Source organism: Aulonocara stuartgranti (genome assembly GCF_965226115.1).
Source record: "Aulonocara stuartgranti genome assembly, chromosome: 8".
In the NCBI taxonomy this organism is placed as follows: Eukaryota; Metazoa; Chordata; class Actinopteri; order Cichliformes; family Cichlidae; genus Aulonocara; species Aulonocara stuartgranti.
Genome location: NC_138959.1, coordinates 2,900,619 through 2,917,728, shown reverse-complemented (window position 1 = coordinate 2,917,728; position 17,110 = coordinate 2,900,619). Strand labels below are relative to the sequence as shown.

The following is a 17,110-nucleotide window of genomic DNA, read 5'->3' as shown; positions in this document are numbered from 1 at the left end:
AAAACTCCCTGAAAAGCCTTCAGTTAATCCAAAATGCTGCAGCAAGAGTCCTGACAGGGACTAGAAAGAGAGAGCAGATTTCTCCTGTATTGGCTCCCTGTTACATCCAGAATTCAAAATTCTGCTTCTCACATACAAGGTCTCAAATAATCAGGCCCCATCTCATTTTCTTATAGTACCATATCACCCTATTAGAGTACTTCACACTCACACCATTTAAAAGTATTTAAATGTAGAATGGGAGGCAGAGCCTTCAGTTTTCAGGCCCCTCCTCTTTGGAACCAATATCCATCTCTATTTTTAAGATTAGTCTCCAAACTTCCTTTTTGATAAAGCATATATTTAGGGCTGAATCATATGAACTGATGTAGATGCCTGTTGTCTGTTCTAAAACTATAGTCGCAAAAGCACAGACTGTTCAATAATCAGTGCTTTAACTTACATAAGCCCTGTCTTTTCACACAGGCTGACCTGTGGATACATCAGAGACTTTATTCACTGTAGTCTTTTTAATTTTACTTAGAAATGTAAAAATTATTTTTGTAGAGCAGCAGCTGAAATGTTATGAAGAGTACTACGGAGGCTCTATTCAAAATCTGTTAGCCTATTTGGCCACTCAAAACACATTTGAAAAAGAAAATGCCTTTTTAGAATTTCAGACACAAAAAAGCCCTAAAATTTATTTGAGCCCAAATCATTATTTTTTTCCTAAACCTAACTGATTCTGTAGCCAACAAACTTCCCCCTGTGGTTTAGGGTTAGGAACTTGAACCTAGAAAACTGAAAATATATGAATATAAAGTCAACTGAATCTATAACATGTTAGCACTGAAGGAAGCTGCAGGAAAGGTTTCTGGCAAAAAGAACGTACCCTTCTAACGGCACCTTTACCTGGTTACTTTGTGTGATAAATCATAAAATTTTAATTGCTGAAAGCATTTCTGTCATGCAACAATGACGAAAAGGTCCCAGTCTTTCTTCCATTTCCTTTTTAACACTAAAATTAATTTGAAGTGCCATAAGTCCAAGAACCTGCAAGCAGCACACATGAATCATTTTTTTGAAATGTAGAAACCACAAAAAAGGAAGCACTGTCAGACCAGTTCTCCCCCCAGTTTTATTGTTTAGTATTATATAATTTACAGATTTATAATAAATAACATAATTAGAAATACTGAAAAACCACCATTGCATTATATATGTTTTGTCAACATATATTAAAAAAATATTCATTTAATTACATTATGATTACTGTCATGTAAACTTTTCACCACAATCAAATGGTTCATTCCCTGGCGTCTCATGTGTCTCCTCAGACTTCCCTCTCGCGTGAATCTTTCTCCACAAATGCTACAGTGGAAAGGTTTTTCTCCAGAGTGGACTCTCATGTGTGTCTTCAGATTTGTGCTTTGGTTAAATTTTTGTCCACAAATATCACAACCAAAAGGTTTCTCCCCTGTGTGGACTCTTTTGTGGATTTTCAGATTTCCTTCTCTGTTAAATGTTTTGCCACACAAGTCACAACCAAATGGTCTTTCTCCTGTGTGAACGCTCATGTGAGTTTTGTAATGAATCCTCTGCGTAAATCTTTTACTACAAATGCTACATTTGAATGGTTTCTCACCTGTGTGGACACTCATATGTCTTTTCAGATCCCCAGGCTGTGAAAATCTTTTACTGCAAAGACCACAACCAAATGGTTTCTCCCCCGTGTGAATCCGCATATGCGTCTTGAGATTTGTGTTACGGTTAAATTTTTGTCCACAAACACCACAGCTAAATGGTTTATCTCCCGTGTGGACTCTCATGTGTCTGTTAAGGTTGTATTGATGTCTAAATATTTTTTCACAAATGTTACAGCGGAATGGTTTCTCTCCTGTGTGGATTCTCATGTGGGTCTTTAGATGTGCGTTTTGATTAAATCTTTGTCCACAAGTATCACAGCCAAATGGTTTATCTTCTGTTTGGATTCCTTCTAAATCAGTTCGGTTCACTTTTAAGCATTTCTTATTAGCTAAACAGCATGAAGACCTTCTCCCTGAACTACTGATAACATGTTTCTGAAGAGACCGTTTACACTTTAAACCTGAATCAAGAGCCTTGCTGTCCTTCCCACCATTGCTACTGACTTCAGTTTCTGGTCCAGAGTCTGTCAAAGGCTCCTGCCAATCATCATCATCATCATCATCATCAATACTGACTTCAGTTTCACAAGAGTCAGAAACTTTTCCATCAGTATTTTGTTTTAAATGACCAGACTGGTTTTTGTCAGGGTCTGGCTCTCCACAGTGCCCTCCATCAGTTTCTGACTTTATTTGTTTGTCTGAGCAGCTGCTTGGAGGCTCGGAATCATTGTTGTCTTGATTAAGTTGCGAGCAGTAAGGTTTCTCTTCATCATCTTCACTTTTCACTCGAATTGCAGTGACTGGAAACCTGGTAATATCAGTTCCCTGCAGCCCATTAAAGTACTCTCCCTCACAACAGGTGAAGAGTTCCTTCTGTTTTGCCTTTATCTGGTAGAGGTCTGAGTCCTGCTGGTCCACAAAGGGGCTCAAGGGAAACTCCTCTTTAATCAGGAACGTCTGCTGACCATCTGCAGGGAACCCAGAAACACAAATGTCCATAGACTGGAGTATTTAGCATGTGTCGGTTGTTTTATTTTCAATATTTACTGCATTCTCCCTGTCACTCATCTGGCTATTTGCCTGTCCTCCCCAACTGATCTGTACAGCTTGACATGGCTTCAGTTAGAAAAAGAAAAGAAGTCTATTTTAAGCAAATGGAACAGTGTGTCAGTTCTGGGATATTTGTGAAACACATCTGTTGGAACGAGAAGCATCATCCTGGCCGTGTCAGAGCCAGAATGTCATGCAGCTGCAGACAGTGTATTTTTGGAGTAAATCCCCACTATCAGAAAATCCCTAATGCTTTGGAAGAAAGCACAATTACCTGCTATACACTATTGTGAAAATAATGCGTTTTGATAGCCCATACGAGTTATATGTTAATACGCTACAACAAATGCAATTGAATGTGCTTCACTTACCTACTCTGTTCAAGACTTGTGTCTGCACCAGTTCTGAAGCAGCTGATTGTGTCACGAGTGCCATCAAACCAAGACGTCTTGGTTCATCTGGTCGAAGGCTCTTAACTCCTGTGTGGATGCTCCTGTGTCTTTTCAAAATTCCTGGTTGTGAAAATCTTTTATTGCAAATATCACAGCTGTATGGTTTTGCTCCTGTGTGAACTTTCATGTGTGTCTTTAGGTTTCTCTTACAGTTAAATCTTTTACCACAGACATCACAACCAACCAGTCTCTCCCCAGTGTGGACCCTAATATGTCTCTTAAAATGATTCCTCTGTGTAAATTTTTTGCCACACATACTACAGTTAAAGGGTTTCTCTCCTGTGTGGACAATCTTGTGTCTTTTCAGGTCCCACCGTTGTGAAAATGTTTTATTACAAACAGCACAACTAAATGATTTCTTTCCAGTGTGGATTTTCAAATGTCTATAGAGATTATACTGATGTCTAAATTTTTTTTCACAAACGTTACAGCTAAATGGTTTCTCACCTGTGTGAACTCTAATGTGTGTTGTAAGATTTGCTTCTCTCTTAAATTTATGTCCACAGACATCACAATCAAACAGTCTCTCTTCTTTGTGGCCCGCCATCTGTGAATGTGGATTTTGCTTCATTTTAAAACATTTTTTATTTGTCCTTTTTCCCAAATGACTTGTCACATGTCTCTGAAGAGTTTGCCTATAAAGGAAATGTTTACCACAGTCAGAGCAGTTGAAGGATGTGTTGGCACTGTTAAATTCCAGATCTTCATTTTTGCCTGACTCAAGTGTCCTGCTCTTCTTTCTACCATCATAACTGTCTTCAATTTCAGGTTTATGCAATTCATCACCAAAGCTGACTTCCATCTCAAGAGAATCAGGACTCTGTTGTGGGTTTGGGTCAGTGGCTGATCCTGGTCCTCCACAGTCCTCTCCATCAGTTTCTGCTTTCATTTGTTTATCTGAGCAGCTGGTCAGAGGCCTTTGATGAAGCTGCAAGGAGTCAGGTTTCTCATCATCATCTTCACTCTTCACAGGACTAATTGGAAACCTGGTGATATCAGCTTCAACCAGGCCATCAAACTGTTCTCCCTCACGTACCTCATTTTTGTGATGAAGGTCTGTGTCCTGCTGGTCCAGACTGGGACTCCAGCGAACCTCTTCTTTAACTGGCAACAGCTGCTGAAGATCTGAAAATTTTCCATTCATAGCAGACGATGGTGTGGCACTTCTCTCATAGCTGAATAAAGAAAAACAACAGGATATGTCTTAAAGTCACATACCATTTATTTTAATTATGATTTATACTAAAAGGAACAGTGGACTCATGTGTGCAAAAAACAAGAATAAATAACAATCACGGACAGATAAAAAGACACACACTGTGAATGTACAGCATCAGTTTTGTGTCTGATATGAAGGAAAGTCCACACATATAGAAATCTGTGCTTTGTCACTTCAGGACTGTGTCAGTAAAATACAACATGAAACATCTTTTGGGGAAATTGCTTTTTTTTTTTTTGCATGACTCTGAATGTGTTTTTGGAAAAGCTTTTTTTTTTTTCCTAAAGGAGAAGAAGACAGAAAAAAAGTTATTAGTGCAGTGGTTCCCAAACTTTTTTTGCTAGGCCCCCTTTGTTTTACAAGAAAAATGTTCGCCCCCCCGCGTGAGTGCACGCGCGCATGCACACGCACGCACAAACACATCCTCCAACCACACACGCCCATATTTTGCTCCACTGCGGTTTATTTCACACCTCAAACATTTAGTAGAATAGAATTAGAATAGAATAGAATTCAACTTTATTGTCATTGCACATGCACAGGTACAGGGCAACGAAATGCAGTAAACAATTAAGCAAATACAAGTAATGTGCAATAAACTACAGGTAGTAAGAAAATAAACTACTAACTCTTTTACGCTACGTCCACGCCTACACGGGTACTTTTGAAAACGCAGCTGTTTCGTCCACACGTAAACGGCGTGAATCACCGAAAACGGAGATTTTTTAAAACTCCTTTTTTGCGTTTACGTGTGGACGAGGAATACAGAGTTTGTCACACAACATCAAAGGTATGTGCCTTTTTCACGTCACGCTGTGCGCCACGTTATTGTTTACATGAGTTGAATCGCAGAAAGGCAGATAGAGACAAAATACTGTTAATCTGACTATCTGCAGGTTTTACATGCTTACATACACACGCAGTTACTGTCCCTCCATTTACAAAGACAGAGGCATCACGGTGTGATTATTTTACTGTAGTTGTTTTTTTCCTGTGTAATAATGTTCAACATTGCTATCAATACATTTTTAAAAAATGCCTCTCTGTGCAAAATGGGTTTAAAAACATAAACAGCTGTAGGATACTGTTTGTCCGTGATTTGAACCGGGGGAACAAATCGTGGCAGGATCAGTCTGATATTATTTGTATCCCGCTGTAACTTTACTGTATAAAGAACTGTCATCTCCAAAATGTCACCAGTAGTTAGCCATTACAACAAGTGTTTGTGAAATAAAAATCAAGAATGTGGGATACTGTTTGTCCGTGATTTGAAGAGCCCAGAGCTGCTCCTGACAAAGGGAAAACCAATTCTGCAGGGAGACCTACCTCGGCACTTGTGCAGGTGAAACCAAAGGGAAGATTTGCTTAACCATATTTTCTAGTCTTTGGCTTAGAATGAAGTTGTTTTGGAAACATATTCAGCTTCATCTCTTGCTTTGCATTCCTGTAGGCGCCCCGTGCTAGCAGTGTGCAAGCGTTTTGTCCCCCCCCCTTTCATACTGCGATGCATGCATCCCTGCCATGGCTCTGCATCCCCCCCCCCCCACACACACACACACACACTTTGGGAAGGTCTGGGTTAAGGCATCTACCTATCTTTCTCCCACTCCACTTTGCTTTTAGTTATGAACAAGAACCCAAAACACTTAAACCCTACTTTCCTGCTAAATGAAATTATGCTGCTTTTGGACTCCCAACATGTTTGTCTATAAACCTCCTGAGCTGAAAACTGGCCCCAATCAGTCCTTCATATGAAAGTTATTGTCGCAGCTGATGCTGAACAGGCTGAGCACAAAATCTTCAGAGTTAAAAACTGGCTCCAATCTGCCCTTTATACCAGAGTCACTTCACCTCACACTGATACATATACCCGAGAAAAACCGCGGTAAAGTGAGCCGTCATTTGTGAGCCGCGGTCAAGCCAGCCGCCTCGTATCCGCCGCATAAATTTCCTTGCGCTTTTACACCAGTCTTTACGGTAGCGCCTTTACGCTTTATGTGCCGATTGAAAGCCTATACCCGCGCACACGTGCGCGAACAGTCGCACGCACATGCGCGCACACAAATTACAATGAAACAGCCCAATACAGTCAATACAATTATGGAAATGTCAGAAATTCATTAAAAATCATCCTGAGTAGTTGAGGTCCAACTTTCAACACATTCCTCCTCCGGAACACCTACTGTACCTGTGTGCCAGGTTTCAGCCAGATTTACTGTCGAATTCCTCAGAAATTAAAGGGTACTTGTATCCACTGCAGTCAGCCAATACAATATAATTATGTCAATTTTCAGAAATTCATTAAAAATCATCCTGAGTAGTTGAGGTCCAACTTTCAACAAATCCCTCCTCCGGGACACCTACTGTACCTGTGTGCCAAGTTTCATCCAGATTTACTGTAGAATTCCTCAGAAATTAAAGGGTACTTGTATCCACTGCAGTCAGCCAATACAATATAATTATGTCAATTTTCAAAAATTCATGAAAAATCATCCTGAGTAGTTGAGGTCCAACTTTCAACACATTCCTTCTCTGGGACACCTACTGTACCTGTGTGCCAAGTTTCATCCAGATTTACTGTAGAATTCCTCAGAAATTAAAGGAAACGTATATTCAACGCAATCAGCCAATACAATAGAATTATGTCAATTTTCAAAAATTCATTAAAAATCATCCTGAGTAGTTGAGGTCCAACTTTCAACAGATCCCTCCTCTGGGACACCTACTGTACCTGTGTGCCAAGTTTCATCCAGATTTACTGTAGAATTCCTCAGAAATTAAAGGAAACTTATATTCAATTCAATACCATCAATACAATAGAATTATGTCAATTTTCAAAAATTCATTAAAAATCATCCTTTTTTTTTTTTTTTTTTTTTTCTTTTATTATTTATTTATTTTTTAACATTAATCAGTTCACATGAATTCATCCTCCCGAGGCGAATGGTTTGAAGTTTCCAAGACACGTTAGAGGAGTGGAATCTTTGCGTAGGGAAGGCTGTTGGAAAAAAACAAAACAAACTACAGCCATTCACTGAAAAACAGACTCTATCAGCAAAGAGATATAACATTAGTAAGGTCTGTGGCAAATATGCAGAATTGTTAACTGTTTCACTCTTTAGAGGAACAATTTTCAATCATTAATTAGGCAATCATTCTGTTTTATCAAGGTGGTTACAAGACAGCAGTCAATAATTGTAAAATCTATACTTTTTGTAATTTTTTTTTTTTTTTTTTTGGCCTGTCCCGTTTGGCTCTTTTGCCATCAGATGAAAAGGCAAAGAAAGATGCCCAACGGATTTACTTTACCAAACTGACCATCCCAGCCTTGCCGTAATGGTCCATTTGATTCACCTTTTATTGTTTATTTTATTTTCACTTACTGAATACGGGACAGACTTGACTGGGGGAAAGAAGGGGAGAAAGAAAGAGGGAAAGAGAAACAGCTGAGAAGAGGGACGGGGGAGAAGGGCAAAAGACAAAAACCAACAGAACGGGCAGAGAAAAAAAAATGCATAGATCAATCACCTGGATCACCTGCTGAGAAAGAAAAAAGAAAGCAAGCAGAAGAGAACAAGAGTAATAGAATAAACAACATCACAATGATATATGGGAATATGACAGTAAATACTAAATGTTAAACATTATTGTGCAGCACATAAGATCAACAGAACACAGTGTGCTTTGAGGTAGGAGCCAAAAAGGGTGTAGTTTGTGGGTGTGATCACCCGTGTGTACACCTGTGAGCATGGACGCGCTTGTTTTTTGTTTTTTAAAAGGTTCCTTCATGTAATAATCTGCTAGAGGGTGTGGGGGGGCCACAGCCCCGTCCTCCAGGGCGTGAAGCAGGTGTGGAGGAGATCAAAACTCCAGACATCCAGAGGCCCCCAGAACACAAGAGACCAAGGAAGACCAACAGAGGGGCAGCTGCGCCACTGTCCCAGAAAGAGCTGAGGAGAGTCCCAGATGAGGGCTCACTCAGCAGCCGCGGAGCAGAAGCCAGGGGGAGTTGCAGTGACGCGCCCGTGAGCTCCGCCGGCAGCCAGCTGCGCCTGAGTGACCGAGCCCCAGGCCGAGAGGCCGGGGGCACCCCACCTCCGAAGTGGCCCGAGCGAGCCCCAGGCTCCAGGCCCCGATAAGCGGCCGCCAAGGAGTGAGCCGGTGTGTACCTGGACGCCCATCCCCGGACACAAAGAACCACCAACGCACCGATGTCTGAGGGGGTCCGCCACTGGCAGGGGAAGTGGTGGTAGGGGGAGATAGGCCTCCAAACCTTGGAGGGCATGAGATGTCCCCAGAGAGGTGGCGCCTGACACCCAACCTGACATATAGACACAGACATACAGGCACACACAGATACAAACATCCATTCCCACCCTCATGCTCTCATATGCACTTACTCCACACTCAACCAACGTGGAGACAGACATAAAGAGACGTTGTACACACGATCACACTCCCCAAGCGTACTCTACAAACCGGGTCTAGGTGCCCCCGCCCCTGGAGGGGGGAACTGCACCCAGACCCAGGTGGTGTTTCCTTTTTCCCTGCGGTGGGGGGAGGCAGACCGCCCCGACTCCGCAGCAGCAGGAAGGCTCCACACTCCAGACCGCAGTCGGACGACCAACTCCTCCTCCTAGTCCTAGCCCCCCTGCTCCAGCAGGTCGCAGAGAACGGGGGTGAGAGAAGACTCCGAACCTCCCTCCACCCGCTCATTGTACGGCCATACCACCCTGAGCACACCCGACCTCGTCTGATCTCGGAAGACTGGGATTTCTAATTAGATGAAAGGTTTTTAAGCAAATCTGAGACCAGAAGTTTAGGTCTAAGTTAACTGATAAATCCGCTTCCCATTTTGCAATAGGAAGTGATATTGATTCATCTGTTTTAGAAAGCATTCTGTATATTTTGGATAGTAATTTGGGGGGTTTAAGAGTAAGAAATTGAACCACACTTGGTGGTGTTTGTAGTTCAACTTGACCCGGTTTAAATTTCTTTTTTACTATGGATTTAATTTGTTGATATTCTAAAAATCTTTTCTTGTTGATCCCATATTGTGTAACTAGTCCGTCAAATGAAATAAATTATGTTCCTTCTAGTATATGTTCTAAATATTTGATTCCTTTATCACTCCAATCTGAAAAGTTTATCATATTATTGTTTTGTAATATGTCAGGGTTGTTTCAGATAGGTGTACATTTGCATGGGATTAATGAAGACACCGTCAATTTTAGAAACTCCCACCATGCTGTCAGAGAAGAGCTGATGTTGATGCTTTTAAAGCATTCATGTCGTTGGATGTTTGAGCTGATAAATGGTAGGTCTGAGATCTCTAGATTATTGCAGAGTGCTTGTTCTACATCTAGCCAAGGTTCATCTAAGAGGGTGTGTTTTAGCCATCCTGAGATAAACTGAAGCCTGTTGGCTAAGAAGTAGTGCTGAAAGTTAGGCAGTTCTAGTCCTCCTTTATCCTTGGTCTTTTGTAGTGTTTTTAAGCTTATACGTGGGGGTTTATTTTTCCAAAGGAATTTGGACATACATGAATCTAGAGATCTGAACCAATCTTGTGGCGGTTTAGTTGGGATCATTGAGAATAAATAATTTATTTTTGGTAAGACCATCATTTTTATAGCGGCAACCCTTCCCATGAGTGATATGGGTAGACATTTCCATCTAGCCAGATCATCTTCTACCTTCTTTAAAAGTGGGATATGGTTTAATTTAGTTAGATCTGCAAGCTTGGGAGAAACATTAATACCTAAATATTTTATATTTCCCGATTGCAGTGGTGTAGAAGAGGAATTATGGAAGGAGCAATTAATCGGTAGGACTGTAGATTTTGACCAGTTAATTGAGTAATCTGATATTCTTGCAAAAGAGTTTATCAATTCAATCACCCCAGAGATATTGGTTTGTGAATTTTGGAGAAAGAGTAACACATCATCCGCATAAAGGCTGATTTTATGTTCCACGTTCTTGCATTTTATGCCCTTAATTACTGAATTCTGTCTAATTGCTGCTGCTAGTGGTTCAATAAAAATTGCAAATAGTGAAGGGGAGAGTGGGCATCCCTGCCTGGTGCCCCTCAAGAGACAGAAGCTGGAGGATGTCTGGTCATTTGTTCTAACACAAGCTGTTGGGGAATTATATAATATTTTTAACCAGTTTATGAAAGAGGATCCAAAACCAAATTTGTGTAAAGTTGCAAATAGAAATTTCCAGTTAACTCTGTCAAATGCTTTTTCTGCGTCTAAAGAGAATATTGTAGTTTCTAGGTTTTTACTGTATGAGTAGTCTATCAAATTAAGTAATCTACGTGTATTTGTTGATGAGTGCCTACCTTTTATGAAACCAGTTTGGTCAGGATGAATTAAGAGGGGGGTTATTTTCTCCAGTCTCTTTGAGAGAGCTTTGCAGATTATTTTAAGGTCTACATTTATAAGGGATATTGGACGATAGCTTGAGGGATATACAGGGTCTTTGCCTGGTTTTAGCAGGAGATTAATGTTTGCAGAATTCATATTTGATGGAAGTCTGCCCTTTTCTTTAATTTCCAACAACGTTCTGTAGAAAACTGGTGCTAGAATCGACCAGAATTCTTTGTAGAATTCTGCAGGAAAGCCATCTGGACCTGGAGCCTTATTATTGTGCATACTTATCAGGGCTTCCTGGAGTTCACCTGGTGTCAGTGGTGAATCCAGTGCCATTGCTTGAGTGTCCAATAATTTTGGAAGAGTTATGTTGTCCAAAAACTGATCAATTTCTTTTTTAGATGGGTTTATTTGTGGTGAATACAACGTTTTATAGAAATCCCTGAAAATGTTGTTTATTTGTATCGGTTCATATATTGTGTTCCCAGATGAATCTTGAACAGCACATATAGTTGTTTTTTCTTTATTTATTTTTAGCTGGTTTGCTAGAAATTGACCGGATTTATTACCATGTTCATAATTTTGTAGGCGTAGTCTTTGTACTAAGAATTTTGTTTTTTTTATCAATTATCTCATTTAATTCTAGTTTTGTTTTGCGTATTTTGTTCAATGTTTCCTGATCTTGGTGGGACGCGTAGGCTTCTTCTAGTGATTTGATGTTTTTTTCTAATTCCTGAATATTTTTGTTTTCTTTTTTCTTTTTATGTGATGAGAAAGAAATTATTTTACCTCTCATCACAGCTTTCCCTGCTTCCCATAGAACAGAAGCTGATGTTTCGGGAGTGTCATTATAGTTCAAATATGAAGTCCACTCTTTTTTAAAATACAGATTCCTTCTCTGGGACACCTACTGTACCTGTGTGCCAAGTTTCATCCAGATTTACTGTAGAATTCCTCAGAAATTAAAGGGTACTTGTATCCACTGCAGTCAGCCAATACAATAGAATTATGTCAATTTTCAGAAATTCATTAAAAATCATCCTGAGTAGTTGAGGTCCAACTTTCAACACATCCCTCCTCTGGGACACCTACTGTACCTGTGTGCCAAGTTTCAGCCAGATTCACTGTAAAATTACTCAGAAATTAAAGGACATTTATATGCAATTCAATACAGCCAATACACTACAATTATGGAAATTTCAAAAATTCATTAAAAATCATCCATAATAGTTGAGGTCCAACTTTCAACACTTTCTTACTCTGGGCGTCCTACCGTACCTCTGGGCCAAGTTACATCTCAATTCACTGTAATGTTTATCAAAAATTGAAAGGACAATTATATGTCAATGCTGGATGTGTGTCCTTTCAAAGTGACACTAAATAACAGAACTCAGGCACATCAGGGAATAATCCAAAAGGCGGATTTATTAAACAAAAACAACATACAAAATATCTCTAACCCATACTACATAACCTAAAAAGAAACAAAGGGACACTTAGAAGCACAAGAAAACAATACTGAAAGGGCAAGAGAGACAGCCCAAACATAATCCACAACTAAAACGCCAAAAGAACAAGTCATCCCACATAGCAGACGGGTCTTGCCTGGATCTGGTGTCAAGCCGGCACTGCTGGATGACTTCTGGCATGGTAAGATGGCACTGTTTATGTGATGGCATGCCACATTTGGCCTGATTGGGTGAATGTGACATGTTGTATAGAGCACTTTGAGTAATATGGGTGAGTAAAAAAGTGCTGTATAAGAATCAGTCCATTCACTGTCTGAACAGAGTTTCGTCATGTTACTTTTGCACTATTATCTTCCAGCACATGCTGTTATTACATGGCTTACATGGCTAAGGTACACATTAGGCTGACATCTGGGGCCAGAGCTGAAACTGTTCTGGGCCAGCACAGGGCCAGCAGTGTGTCTGCAACTGGCCTTGTGCTGGCTCATGTGTGGGCCACCTCTGGTAAACCAGATCTGGGCCACCATAGGGCCGTCATTCTTTGCGGTACGCAGGCCATGTGTAAGCACATTGTGTGGGACAGATCCAGGCCATACCAATTTTGCTATGTGGGAGGAATTATGTAAAAATAGAAACATCATAAAAATGAAAATGAACATAAAGTAAAATGTACTGAAAAGAACATCAGTATGGCCATCATTATTTGCTTGGAAAGTCTAAAGTTCCATGGCTTTGAACAGCCAGAGAACGCAATGCCCAGCTTAGAATGACTAAAAGTAACTTCTTTTAACATTCTGTCATTCTGCTTCTATATCAAACATCCACTAAAAATAGTCATTTGAAAAAAAATATTCGCCACTTTTCATCAGTTTGGGTTCCTCTGTTTATAGCAATTTTTAGAAAAGAACCCAATACCTTTGTCACTATACAGTTGTACAGTGAGATACAGAGCATCTCCTACTCATTGCAAATATGCTGGGAGGGTGGCTCTATCCACCTTAGTGCAGCTGCCGTACCATACTGTGATGCAGTAAGTTAGTAGGCTCTCAATGGGCGAGTGGTGGAAGGGTGAGCTGTAGTCCACAAAGAGCATTCTGGCGTAGCTCTGCCGCTGTTCTAGGTGACTCAGCACCGAGTGGAGGGTGATGGCATCTTCTGTGAATCTGTTTGCACGGTATGCAAACTGGTGGGGGTCGAATTCTGGGGGGAGGTAATTCTTGGTGTGCTGAAGGACTAGTCTCTCAAAGCATTTCATGATTACCGGTGTGAGGGCCACAGGGCAATAATAGTTCAGGCTGGTGATGGGAGACTTCTTTGGTACTGGGATGATTGTGGCTGATTTTAGACAGGATGGGATGGCTGCTTCATCCAGTGAGAGGTTGAAGATTCTGGTGGAGATGAGGGTGAGCTGGTGGGCACATGGTCTTAGCACTTTACCACGTATTCCGTCTGGACCGGCCGCCTTCCTGGGGTTCACTGCTAGGAACACACATCTGACATCGTGCTCCGTTACAGTGAATGGAGCGGTGCAGGAACCAGGTGAGGATGAGGATGGGAGCAGGGCTGAGGCAGATGAATGCTGCTGTTGTGGTGTTTCAAAGCGGGCGAAGAAGCTGTTTATTTCCTCTGCTAGCTGCACACTCAGGTTTTCTGTTTTCACAGTGCTGCCTCTGTGGTTTATGATGTCTATTATTCCATGCCATGTGTTGTTGCTGGACAGGTGGGACCCCTTTTCAGGTCAGCTCGAGCAGACCTGTACAGAGCTCTGTCAACAGACCTACAGGGAGTGCAGAATTATTAGGCAAGTTGTATTTTTGAGGAATAATTTTATTATTGAACAACAACCATGTTCTCAATGAACCCAAAAAACTCATTAATATCAAAGCTGAATGTTTTTGGAAGTAGTTTTTAGTTTGTTTTTAGTTTTAGTTATTTTAGGGGGATATCTGTGTGTGCAGGTGACTATTACTGTGCATAATTATTAGGCAACTTAACAAAAAACAAATATATACCCATTTCAATTATTTATTTTTACCAGTGAAACCAATATAACATCTCCACATTCACAAATATACATTTCTGACATTCAAAAACAAAACAAAAACAAATCAGCGCCCAATATAGCCACCTTTCTTTGCAAGAACACTCAAAAGCCTGCCATCCATGGATTCTGTCAGTGTTTTGATCTGTTCACCATCAACATTGCGTGCAGCAGCAACCACAGCCTCCCAGACACTGTTCAGAGAGGTGTACTGTTTTCCCTCCTTTAAATCTCACATTTGATGATGGACCACAGGTTCTCAATGGGGTTCAGATCAGGTGAACAAGGTGGCCATGTCATTAGTTTGTCTTCTTTTATACCCTTTCTTGCAGCCACGCTGTGGAGTACTTGGACGCGTGTGATGGAGCATTGTCCTGCATGAAAATCATGTTTTTCTTGAAGGATGCAGACTTCTTCCTGTACCACTGCTTGAAGAAGGTGTCTTCCAGAAACTGGCAGTAGGACTGGGAGTTGAGCTTGACTCCATCCTCAACCCGAAAAGGCCCCACAAGCTCATCTTTGATGATACCAGCCCAAACCAGTACTCCACCTCCACCTTGCTGGCGTCTGAGTCGGACTGGAGCTCTCTGCCCTTTACCAATCCAGCCACAGGCCCATCCATCTGGCCCATCAAGACTCACTCTCATTTCATCAGTCCATGAAACCTTAGAAAAACCAGTCTTGAGATATTTCTTGGCCCAGTCTTGATGTTTCAGCTTGTGTGTCTTGTTCAGTGGTGGTCGTCTTTCAGCCTTTCTTGAACTGAACATAAGTTCCCTGCAATTTCTGAAGAATATTACAGTAAATCTGGCTGAAACTTGGCACACAGGTACAGTAGGTGTCCCAGAGGAGGGATGTGTTGAAAGTTGTACCTCATCTACTCAGGATGATTTTTAATGAATTTTTGAAAATTGACATAATTCTATTGTATTGGCTGATTGCGTTGAAAATAAGTTTCCTTTAATTTCTGAGGAATTTTACAGTAAATCTGGCTGAAACCTGGCACACAGGTACAGTAGGTGTCCCAGAGAAGGAATCTGTTGAAAGTTGGACCTCAACTACTCAGGATGATTTTTCATGAATTTTTGAGAATTGACATAATTATATTGTATTGGCTGACTGCAGTGGATACAAGTACCCTTTAATTTCTGAGGAATTCTACAGTAAATCTGGATGAAACTTGGCACACAGGTACAGTAGGTGTCCCAGAGGAGGGATGTGTTGAAAGTTGGACCTCAACTACTCAGGGTGATTTTTAATGAATTTTTGAAAATTGACATAATTCTATTGTATTGACTGTATTAGATTGGATACAAGTACCCTTTAATTTCTGAGGAATTCTACAGTAAATCTGGATGAAACTTGGCACACAGGTACAGTAGGTGTCCCAGAGGAGGGATGTGTTGAAAGTTGGACCTCAACTACTCAGGATGATTTTTAATGAATTTTTGAAAATTGACATAATTCTATTGTATTGACTGTATTGAATTGAATATAAGTTTCCTTTAATTTCTGAGGAATTCTACAGTAAATCTGGATGAAACCTGGCACACAGGTACAGTAGGTGTCCCAGAGGAGGGATGTGTTGAAAGTTGTACCTCATCTACTCAGGATGATTTTTAATGAATTTTTGAAAATTGACATAATTCTATTGTATTGGCTGATTGCGTTGAAAATAAGTTTCCTTTAATTTCTGAGGAATTTTACAGTAAATCTGGCTGAAACCTGGCACACAGGTACAGTAGGTGTCCCAGAGAAGGAATCTGTTGAAAGTTGGACCTCAACTACCCAGGATGATTTTTCATGAATTTTTGAGAATTGACATAATTATATTGTATTGGCTGACTGCAGTGGATACAAGTACCCTTTAATTTCTGAGGAATTCTACAGTAAATCTGGATGAAACCTGGCACACAGGTACAGTAGGTGTCCCAGAGAAGGAATCTGTTGAAAGTTGGACCTCAACTACTCAGGATGATTTTTCATGAATTTCTGACATTTCCATAATTGTATTGACTGTATCGGGCTGTTTCATTGTAATTTGTGTGCGCGCATGTGCGTGCGACTGTTCGCGCGCGCGCACGTGTGCGCGAGTCTAGGCTTTCAATCAGGATATAAAGCGAAAAGGCGCTACCGTAAAGACTGGTGTAAAAGCGCAAGGAAATTTATGCGGCGGATACGAGGCGGCTGGCTTGACCGCGGCTCACAAATGACGGCTCACTTTACCGCGGTCGAGAAAAGCAGCATGACGCATTTACACCTGTTACACCCCAAGTCTGAGTTTAAACTTTTGGAGCATCGTACGTACAATCTGTATCCCAACGGGGTTAAGATATTTCCCCCATAGGTAGCAGAGGTTACCTGTCCAGCAGAAAACACGCAAGTTCAGCGTCAGTCTGGAAACATTTGTCCCTCTTCAGTGCTTTCCACCTGGGGAAGGTAACACCGATGTTCACCCTGCCTTCCTGCGGCAGCCCCTCCACATTTACTTCCGTATCTTCGTGTTTTAGCTTCATTGGCGGCTCAGATTCGCGCTCCAGTGAGTTTATTAAACGCTGAGATCCTCCATTTGTCAGCTTGTGGCTCCTCAAAATTCACAGAACACAACACGGTTCGCAAAAAACATACCGAGGGATGGGCATCGTCTCCATAAGCTACATGCCAGTGAGTCCGATCTTTGTTTTGTTCCCCCCTGAAACTCAGTACAAGAAAACGAAGGTTCCTACACATTCAAGCCTCCTTTTTTCTCTCTAAACTTTAACTTAAGTAAAAGCCGCAATCTTACTGAAATAGATTAAGAGTACTAAAGATTTAGGCAAATATAATTAAAGTACGTGAAGCAATCATACTCATTATACAGAATAATAAACATTATAATCAAAG

At 40.9% G+C, this 17,110-nt stretch overlaps 1 protein-coding gene across 1 annotated transcript; it reads right to left on the bottom strand.

Moving 5' to 3' along the window:
• Positions 1-1,095: 1,095 nt before the first annotated feature.
• Positions 1,096-16,909, bottom strand: LOC309712937 (uncharacterized protein). The gene is made up of 4 exons (XM_082544155.1): positions 16,589-16,909; positions 3,575-4,302; positions 3,047-3,187; positions 1,096-2,593 (listed from the first exon to the last, which is right to left on the bottom strand). The coding sequence occupies exons 1-4, from the start codon at positions 16,741-16,743 to the stop codon at positions 1,230-1,232; spliced, it is 2,388 nt and encodes a 795-aa protein (XP_082400281.1). The 5' UTR covers positions 16,744-16,909; the 3' UTR covers positions 1,096-1,229.
• Between the last annotated feature and the right edge of the window lie 201 nt (positions 16,910-17,110).

Coding starts and splice junctions, on each gene's coding strand:
- LOC309712937 (XM_082544155.1), bottom strand. CDS start 16,743: ATGAAGCTAAAACACGAAGATACGGAAGTAAATGTGGAGGGGCTGCCG. Junction 4,303..16,588: donor GCGTGTTTTCTGCTGGACAG/GTAACCTCTGCT, acceptor TTCTTTATTCAG/CTATGAGAGAAGTGCCACAC. Junction 3,188..3,574: donor ACACATTAGAGTTCACACAG/GTGAGAAACCAT, acceptor TTTCACAACCAG/GAATTTTGAAAAGACACAGG.